The sequence below is a fragment of the Oncorhynchus masou genome, chromosome 6 (assembly GCF_036934945.1).
Source record: "Oncorhynchus masou masou isolate Uvic2021 chromosome 6, UVic_Omas_1.1, whole genome shotgun sequence".
NCBI lineage: Eukaryota > Metazoa > Chordata > Actinopteri > Salmoniformes > Salmonidae > Oncorhynchus > Oncorhynchus masou.
The window spans coordinates 21,259,823-21,270,170 of NC_088217.1; the positions used below are offsets into that span (position 1 = coordinate 21,259,823).

The following is a 10,348-nucleotide window of genomic DNA, read 5'->3' on the forward strand; positions in this document are numbered from 1 at the left end:
ACCTGGGTCTCCGGAGTGAGAAACAGTCACTTAACCAACTGAGCCACGAATAGTCAGCAGAACCCAGAAGATGAGGCAGACACAGCAGTACTTAAGACGGTGTATTTAATAAAGTAAAAAAGGAGAAGTCCTTCAATACAAAAATGGTAAATCCAAAAGGTGGTAGGAATAGCACAAAAAAGCCTTAAGAGATACTCAAAAACAAAAACAGAATTCCACAAGAGCATCCACCGGAATCGACAAGAATACACAGAACACTAGGGCTGGGTGCTAACATACAAACACAGAGCACAGAACTGAGGGAAACTAAGGGTTTAAATACAATCAGGGGAAACGAGGCACAGGTGCAAATAATAATGGGGAACAAGGGAAAAAACATAAGGTCAAAAAGCACAATGGGGGCATCTAGTGACCAAAACCCGGAACAACCCTGGCCAAATCCTGACAGAATCCCCCTAGGAACGGCTCCTGACGTTCCTACCAGCTCTCTCAGGGTGGAGGGCCCTGAACTGACGAATGAGGTCAGGGTCCAGGATGTCTTTGGCAGGAACCCAGGAGCAACAGGTTTTAACAATGAAATGTGAAATGTGGGATTAATCTTAAGGGATCTGGGTAAGTGTAGGCGATAAGAAACTGGGTTAACTCTCCTGGCAACCTTGAAGGGACCGATGTATTTTTGGGACAGCTTGCGAGACTCCACCCGTAGAGGTAAGTCTCTTGTGGAGAGCCAGACTCTCTGGCTGGGGCGCAGGGTAGGCCCGGGACGGCGACGTCTGTTGGCTTGTTGTTGGTACCTCTGTGAGGAACGCATAAGATTAAGACGGGTCTTCCTCCACATAAGCCGACAGCGTCTGACGAACTTCAAGGCTGAAGGCACTCTGACTTCTGCCTCCTGGTCCGGGAACAATGGAGGAGCATAGCCAAACTGACACTCGTGCGGGGACATACCAGTGGAGGAGGAGCGCAAGGTGTTGTGCGCGTATTCGGCCCAAACAATAAAGGATGACCATGTGGACGGGTTGTCACGAGTCATACATCGGAGGGTGGTTTCCAGCTCTTGATTCATCCTCTCTGTTTGGCCGTTGGACTCCGGATGGTACCCTGAAGATAGACTGGCAGAAGCCCCATGAGTTGGCAGAAGGCCTTCCAAAACCTTGAGGCGAACTGGGGACCTCTGTCAGAAACCATATCTTGAGGAATGCCGAAGACTCGGAACACATGATTAATTACCAACTCAGCCGTTTCCTTGGCAGAAGGTAACTTAGTCAGAGGGACGAACCTGGCCGCCTTTGAAAACCTGTCGATTATGACTAGGATAGTAGTATTGCCATGGGATGGAGGAAGTCCAGTAATAAAGTCCAATGAGATATGGGACCAGGGTCTGTGGGGAACAGGTAAAGGGTGAAGGAGTCCTTGAGGGCGGAGGTGAGAAGATTTGCCCTGGCAGCACACGGGACAGGCTTTGACGAAAGTGGCAACGTCTTCTCTTATGGTAGGCCACCAGAACTTACGCTGGATGAACTCCAAGGTGCGACCTACGCCCGGATGACAGGTGAGGCGAGAGGAGTGCCCCCACAGAAGGACCTGAGTCCTCACTGCCTTGGGGACAAACAACCGATTGGCAGGACCTCCTTTCGGGTCCGGTTCGCTAGCTTGAGCACGTCTCACGGTATCCTCAACTTGCCACGAGATCGGAGCCACAATCTTAGCAGCAGGAAGGACAGGCATGTCCGTGTCATCTCGAATGGCAGGAGCGTAGACTCGGGACAGGGCATCCGGTTTGAGATTCTTCGACCCGGGCCGATAGGTGAGGATAAACTGGAATCGATTGAAGAAAAGAGACCATCTAGCTTGTCTAGAGTTCAACCGCTTCGCCTGCTGGATATACTCCAGATTTTTGTGGTCCGTAAGCACTTGAAACGGGTGAGAAGCCCCCTCGAGCCAGTGTCTCCATTCCTTCAATGCCATCTTAACCGCTAGGAGTTCACGATCCCCCACATCGTAGTTCCTCTCAGTCGGGGTAAGCCGGTGTGAGAAGAAAGCGCACGGATGAAGCTTCTTGTCTTCACCCCTCTGAGACAGGACAGCTCCAACACCAACCTCTGATGCGTCTACCTCCACCACAAATGGTTCATCCGTAGTCGGTAGTATCAGGATGGGAGCAGAGAGAACACGCTGCTTGAGTCCTTGGAAGGCCGTCTCAGCTTCTCTTCCCCACAAAAACCTTGCATTGCCACCCTTGGTTAAAGCTGAGAGAGGGCTGCCACCAAGCTGAAGTTCTTGATGAACTTGCGGTAAAAGTTTGTGAAGCCCAGGAAACGCTGAACTTCCTTAACGGATTTGGGGGTGGGCCAATCCGCTACCGCCCCTACCTTCCTGGGGTCCATTTGGACTCGACCGGGTTCCACTACAAATCCCAGGAATTGTACTCGGGATGAATGGAATTCACATTTTTCCGGCTTAACGTACAGATGGCTGTCCAGGAGGCGTTTGAGTACTTGTCTGATATGCTTAGTGTGTTCTTGAAGGGAGCTCGAAAAGATGAGGATGTCATCCAAGTAAACGAACACAAATATGTTAAGCATATCCCTAAGCACATCGTTTATGAGCGCTTGGAACACCGCTGGGGCGTTGGTCAGGCCGAAGGGCATCACCAAGTATTCATAGTGACCAGTAGGCGTGTTGAAAGCGGTCTTCCACTCGTCACCAGGTCTGATCCGCACAAGATGGTATGCGTTCCGCAGGTCAAGCTTAGTGAAAACAACTGCTTCCTGGAGCAGCTCGAAGGCTGTGGCCATAAGGGGCAGCGGGTAACGATTACGGACGGTTATGGCATTGAGTCCCCGGTAGTCGATGCAAGGACGTAATCCACCGTCTTTCTTGGCCACAAAGAAAAACCCTGCTCCCGACGGGGAGGTGGATGGACGCATGAGGCCTGCTTCCAGAGCGTCCTTGATGTAGGTATCCATAGCAGCTCGTTCGGGTGGAGATAGGGAAAAGATCCGACCCCTGGGGGGCAAGTGCCCGGAAACAGGTCGATGGGGCAATCGTAAGGTCTATGGGGTGGTAGCATGGTGGCCCTCTGTTTGCTAAACACCAGTTTGAGGTCATGGTAACACTCGGGAACTCGGGTCAGGTCGATGGATTCTAAAGACTCGGGAGTAGAACTCGGGAATTCTGGAAAATACAAGTAGCTTGGCACGTAGGACCCCACTGCTTGATAGTGCCCACAGACCAGTCGATGTGAGGGTTATGGCTGTGAAGCCAGGGGTATCCAAGGACGAGAGGGAACTCGGAACAGGAGATCAAACGAAAGTTCATCAATTCCTGGTGTTGTGAAACTGAAAGTCGCAAGGAGGTAGTGACATGAGTGACAAGTCCAGATCCCAAAGGGCTTCCATCCAATGTAGTGACCCTCATGGGTTCACTTAGAGGTTCAGAGGAACGCCATTCTCCTTCGCCCAGACACCATCCATGAAGTTACCTGCGGCTCCAGAGTCTACCAAGGCTTGAAGGTGAAGCTTGTGGTTGTCCCAGGAGAGGGTGACTGGAATGAGCAGACGGGAGTTGGACGGATGGGAGGAGGTTATGTTTCCCGTTACAGTTCCCCCGGTCTGTACGGGACAGAGCGTTTCCCTGGAGCCCGGGACACGTGGAACGGAAATGGCCCGGTTTGCCGCAATATAGACAGCGTCGCTCCCTCATCCGGCGGTCTCTCTCAGCCTGGGAGATGCGTCCAATCTGCATGGGTTCCGATGGAGCCAGCGAGGATAAAGGTGGGGACTCGGAGCTGGGACTGATAGGGGCTAGAGGTCTACGGTTGAGTTCTCTCTCTCTCAGACGCTGGTCAATGCGTGAGGCCAACTTGATCAGGGACTCGAGATTATCCGGTGGTTCCCGAGTGGCCAGTTCATCTTGGATAGTGTCGGAAAGGCCTTTCAGAAAGCACACCGTGAGCGTCTCGTTGTTCCAGCCACTTGCTGCTGCCACCGTGCGGAACTGGATGGCATAGTCCGTCACGCTGCGCCAACCTTGGTGGAGAGTCAGGAGCTGTTTGGCTGAGTCAGAATCACTGCTTGGGCCTTGAAACACTCGTTTGAATTCCTCAGCAAAGGCAGAGTAGCTGGCACAGCAGGAACTATGGGCATCCCACACAGCAGTAGCCCAGGCCAGGGCTTTTTCCGACAGCAGGGTGATGATATAAGCGATCTTAGACCGGTCGGTGGGAAACGACGAGGGTTGTAGCTCAAAGGAGAGAGAACATTGGGTGAGAAACCCTTTACAAGCACTTGGATCACCTGAGAACCGTTGGGGAGGTGGAAGACGAGGTTCAGCCAGGGGGTTAACTGCCATGGGTACGTGAATCTGAGGTACTGGGACGGGAACTGTTGCCGGGGTAAGACGATCAGATATTTGCTTAATGGAAGTCAGCATCTCCGACAGAAGATGAGAATGTCTAGCCATTAAGGCCTCTTGCTGAACCAGGGCGGCTTCGTGGCGTTGGACAGTCTCCTGGTGGTGGGACAGCATGGCAAAAAGGTCCTGGGAACTGGCTGCCTCTGGGTTCATTTATGGCTCTGTGTTTCTGTCAGGACCCGGTTACGAACCTGGGTCTCCGGAGTGAGAAACAGTCACTTAACCAACTGAGCCACGAATAGTCAGCAGAACCCAGAAGATGAGGCAGACACAGCAGTACTTAAGACGGTGTATTTAATAAAGTAAAAAAGGAGAAGTCCTTCAATACAAAAATGGTAAATCCAAAAGGTGGTAGGAATAGCACAAAAAGCCTCAAGAGATACTCAAAAACAAAAACAGAATTCCACAAGAGCATCCACCGGAATCGACAAGAATACACAGAACACTAGGGCTGGGTGCTAACATACAAACACAGAGCACAGAACTGAGGGAAACTAAGGGTTTAAATACAATCAGGGGAAACGAGGCACAGGTGCAAATAATAATGGGGAACAAGGGAAAAAACATAAGGTCAAAAAGCACAATGGGGGCATCTAGTGACCAAAACCCGGAACAACCCTGGCCAAATCCTGACAGAGAGAGAGGGAGAGAGAGAGAAGAGAAAGAGAGAGAGAGAGAGAGAGAGAGAAAGAGAGAGAGAGAGAGAGAGAGAGAGAGAGAGAGAGAAGAGAAAGAGAGAGAGAGAGAGAGAGAGAGAGAAGAGAAGAGAGAGAGAGAGAGAGAGAGAGAGAGAGAGAGAGAGAGAGAGAGAGAGGGAGAGAAAAGGAGAGAGAGAGAAAAGAAAAGAGAGAAAAGTAGAGAGAGAGAGACAGAGAGAGAGAGAGAGAGAGAGAGAGAAAGAGAGAGAAGAGAAAGAGAGAGAGAGAAGAGAAAGAGAAAGAGAGAGAGAGAGAGAGAGAGAGAGAGAGAGAGAGAGAGAGAGAGAGGGAGAGAAAAGGAGAGAGAGAGAAAAGAAAAGAGAAAAAGGTAGAGAGAGAGAGAGAGAGAGAGAGAGGAGCTGCCAGAAGGGGAGCTGGGTCAGGGGGTCTGTGTTATTCCAGTGTCTGACAAATGGAATGCTACTCTGTGGTGATGTCACAGGTGCAGGAGGGCATACCCAGTTATGACATCAGCCCCTAAAATCTACCACAACTTCCCTTCATCAAGAACCCAGATGCAGAAAGGGAACACAACTCTAATACTTCTGTAAGAGAAGAGATGGCCATTGTAGGAAAACAGCACATAATGTTACATCACTTTGAAATAAATCTCCTTTTGGTTTATTCAGTACAAATAGGGCGACTCCAAGGGAAACACAAACAGGATGATGATGATGGACATTTCACAACAAGCGTGTTTGTAAAAGGACAGAAAAGGCATGTAGGCATGATTTGCATTTTAGAAACCATTTGCGTGGCCTTGGCCACAAATAAAACCCTGTTCTCAACTTTAATTTGGATTTATTCGGAACTATTTAAAACCTTAGACATAACGCTGGCATCATAAACCAAATAATGGTCTAATTGCTCTTTCGTTTAGTTGATAAAGCATGATTCCTGTCTGTACTTCCTGTTTGACTGTACGTCGCCCAGGACAAGAACATCTGCTAAATGACTAAAATGTAAATCTACTAGGATTGCGCAACAGGGTGATGACTACTTTTTGAAGGGATGAGGTACACCCAGTAGAGACAACAGTTACCACACACCTCTCCCTCTGGTCTTTCAACCTCAGTTCATCCCTATCTTCAAGCTCAGTTCATCCCTATCTTCAACCTCAGTTCATCCCTATCTTCAAGCTCAGTTCATCCCTATCTTCAACCTCAGTTCATCCCTATCTTCAACCTCAGTTCATCCCTATCTTCAACCTCAGTTCATCCCTATCTTCAACCCTCTCCTTCTCATCATTCCCCCATTTGACTTACCACTCAACCACTTCCTTACCACCTTCTATCTTTCACTGTATACTCACCCCTCTTAAATAATAGAAATTATCATCACAATTGTTATAGTTTGAATAGTCAACTCGGGACATCTGGTAAAGCTAAATAGACTACAACTCCTAGCTACAGCTCAAATCTATATCGTATCTATGCCATACAGTGTTATGTAAGCCACTGAGCCAGAGAACAAACTGTATATTTATGGCTCTAGCAACCACGTCCTTGTCACTGTGGTAATAGACTGGTTAATAATTCAAGAGAAGACAGAGGAAAGAAACAACAGATCTTGTGTAAGCAGGTTTAGGTCTCCCTTCACTGGTCCAAACCACACAGTGTCATAACAAGGTCATAAACAACAATTCATATTTTAATATTGCTATGATTTATGACAAAAATGGTGTACGTCTATGGGACAAAACAGTATCAATGATTAATATGCGTAAATGGGGACATTATTGGATTTCAACATATCACAGAGTGAGACAGGCCAGTAGATGGCTGTATTTGAAGAACAAGTTATTTTTCTCTATCTGAGGTAGAGTGAAACAGGGACTGGTCTGTGTTGTGGTATTCTGCAGCCTGATAGTCTCTCTGTGTTTCTCTGTCTGAATACATGGAGCACAGGCTTCTCCTTGGTGACATGTGCTGCTGTGTGCTGCTGGAGTGCTGGGCAGATCTGTTGGGAATGTCTTCTTCTGCTTCCACCTAAAAAGCAATAGAACAAAAGAGAATACTGACATGAAGATACAGAAAATTATTTGGAATCAATGATTACCGTATGATCACAAAATTCTGTGCCATAAGAGCGGAAGAATCTTTCCCGTTTTGTGTTTTCTCCACATTCCCTAAAGGTCCTTGAAGCAGAAATGAAAAGTCTGTGCCATTAGAGGTATTGTGTTTTCTCCCCGGTCCCTAAAGGTCCTTGAAGCAGAAATGAAAAGTCTGTGCCATTAGAGGTATTGTGTTTTCTCCCCGGTCCCTAAAAGTCCTTACGTAACCGATTTCAACTAAATTATTGATGCATTCTATTATTGATGCTCATTCTAACATTCTTCTTGTAAGCAAAGCTTTATTAAATCTTCTATGGCAAAGTTATGACAGACGAGAAGCTGCATGTATGTAATTACAGACAAGTTGACTAACAAATAGCCTACCCAATGTTGGCAGAAATATTATATTGGCTTTTTAGAAACATGTCTAGGTTTAAACTATTGTTTTCCCGCACCCCTGTGAAATGATTTCGCTGTCCCTGCAGAGAGAGAAAGAGAAGGTGAAAAAGAGAGAGAGACAGAGAGAGCGAGAGAGAGAGAGAGAGAGAGAGAGAAAGACAGAGAGAGAGAGAGAGAGAGAGAGCAAACACAGAGCAAGAGTGAGATGTGTACAGGCTGTGGAGCCACACTAACCTGGGTCAGGGCTTGGAGGAGGTCATGAGAAGGTAAGAGACAGACAAATTCCCCCAGGAAGGTGATGAGGATGTGGAGCATGTCAGTCCAGCGGCCCACCATCAGCATGAGCACCAGCAGGGCTCCCAGACGCAAAGCCACCGTGTGCAGCAAGGCCTCACTGCCAGGGCGTCGATTCCGCTCCTCTGTGGAGGGCAATAGAGTAGACAATGAACAAACGTGACACTACTAGGGTGCTAGATAAATGTATACTGATAATGTACATTTGTACATACACTGTATATCAACTGTATATTTGTAGAGCCACTGCTCAATCTCTTATAGCTCTATGCTCACTCTACCTATTTGTATATAATGTATGTAAACTCGGTGTAAACTCTGCTGTCTGTATTCTGTCTCTAATTGTTGTCTATCACTAGCAGCACCATATTACCAAGTAAAATCCAGGTATGTGTAAATGTACATGGCAAATAAAGGTGATTCTGTTCAGTAGGGCACACTGCAAAGTTTTGTGACTGAACATGAAAATATGTGTTCTTATTGGACAAATTGAGGTTGTACTTGCCCCATTACACTCTGTTGTGAAATGTTTCCTCACTACTGAACACGACCCTGATCTTATAGAGGCTATTCTACTTGTTGTGGTGCTACTTCTCTCAATTGATTGATTCAACTCATTCTTTGGGCTGCTAAGATTTTCAATGGAAATCAAGTCAATCTAAGTGATGCATCACCTTGGACATAGACCACCAACAGGGTGTAGCAGATGGTCAGTGGTGTCCAGAACCTCAGAGACTCCGCCTCGGACAGGAAGTGGTGGTGCACGGTGGCGAGGCCGGCCACACCAGCCAAGGCAAAGGCCAGGAGCACGGCTCTCTGCAGCGAGGGGAGCAGGGAGTGGCCGGAGTTCAGGAGGGTGATGCAGACCCCACAGTAACGCTGGGAGCTGTGTATGTGGTAGAGCCTGGAGACGTGGCCCCAGAGAAAGTGGCAGTGACCCGCCAGCAGCCAGCTGAGACCGGCCGCCAGCAAGAGGCTGAGTGAGCGATGGGGAGCCCCCTCCTGGAGGAAGTGGAGACTGCAGCTCAGAGCACAGCCTAGAGAAAACTGGCACTGGACCAGCATGAGCTTGGTGCTGCCTGGGAGGACATCCTGGGCGGGCGGGCGGGCAGGCGGGCGGGCGGGCGGACGGACGGACAGACGGACAGACGGACAGACGGACAGACGGACAGACGGACAGACAGACAGACAGACAGACAGACAGACAGACAGACAGACAGATTAATGCATGGATTAAGGACTACATTTATAGAACAATGAATGACAATGTCCCCCAAAACAAAACACAAAAATAACACTGGTGTACCATATTTACAAAAGGAACCAAAAAACAATATTAAACACACTGTGTTGATGTGTGCGTGTTTGTGTGTGTCTCACCGGTCCTGCAGTGATCCAGGAAGCAACGGCTCTGAGGGAGAACTCCAGGACCACTAGAGAGGAGACCCGGGGGCCGACCAGAGACAGGAGGCCAGTCAGGAACCAAAACTGCAGCACACCACTCAACCCATGTCCCCCCAACGGCTTGTTCCCTGCTGCAGGCGAAGACTCTGACCTTCCCTTGTCTTTACTGTCCCGATTATATTCAGAACCACTGCTAAAGGGGAGAGATTAATTAAGTGTACACCAGCAAGGTTGTACACATATGCACTATCGCATACAACATTGCATTTGATGTAAGCATTCATGAACACAGGTTATTCATGAACACCGTAGAGGTTATTTATTGTTTTGAGACAATATATATTAAAAAGCAACAGTATCTCACCTGATTGACTGAAGGAGTAGGTGAACTCTCATGAGATTATAGAACACTGAGATTCCACACGCACCAACCAGACCTGAGGAACACAAGCACACACGAGCGCGTTACTATCAGCATCACCAATAAAGTTTCTGAACATGATCGTTTCATCATCACCACCATAATTCAAGGATTTAATTAATATGAAACGGGTGCAATAACATAGACGCGAACGGATAAATGCATAACCGTATAGCGACCCACCTTGCAATACACAATCAAAAGGGTTGGAGTCAAATGGCAGCCACACCGGGATCCACGCTAGCCAATTTGAAGGAGACAGTGACATTTTTTCGTTTTTTCTCACTGGCACGATGGGCGCAAGTATGTGTTATGCATCCAATGCTAGAAACTTCGATCCAAAATGTACAGTGATATTGCCATTGATTAGAAACGCAGTGACCAAGTAGGAGGTATTAGTATCCTTTCCTCCGCAACACGAAACTCTTCAGATGGTTTTCATGTTGCCTTCATTTTCACCGTATTGATCACTTGTGTGTTCTCTTCGTGTTGAAGTTTCAAAGGTCGTATGATTGTGGTCTGACGTGTGCCCCCCTGTCCGAGGAGGCCTAGATGTTTCGTGATCAAAAGGGGTTGCAAAAGATGATTGTCTGAAATCGCATCAAGGGAATCTGTTAGATTAGACTGTTGTCTTTAAAAAATGCATTCTCAGAAGCTAGGCTG

At 47.9% G+C, this 10,348-nt stretch overlaps 1 protein-coding gene across 2 annotated transcripts; it reads right to left on the reverse strand.

The window, feature by feature from the left end:
- Nucleotides 1–6,746: 6,746 nt before the first annotated feature.
- LOC135541558 (transmembrane protein 82-like) lies at nt 6,747–10,148 on the reverse strand. Of its 2 annotated transcripts, none has more exons than XM_064967861.1 (6): nt 9,869–10,148; nt 9,629–9,701; nt 9,241–9,454; nt 8,535–8,952; nt 7,801–7,985; nt 6,747–7,102 (listed from the first exon to the last, which is right to left on the reverse strand). In XM_064967861.1, exons 1-6 carry the CDS (start codon nt 9,951–9,953, stop codon nt 6,914–6,916), a joined length of 1,164 nt encoding a protein of 387 aa, XP_064823933.1. In that variant the 5' UTR covers nt 9,954–10,148; the 3' UTR covers nt 6,747–6,913. The 2 variants fall into 2 exon arrangements, with proteins under 2 accessions (XP_064823933.1, XP_064823932.1); XM_064967860.1 differs by having other exon boundaries at nt 9,241–9,457.
- Nucleotides 10,149–10,348: the final 200 nt, after the last annotated feature.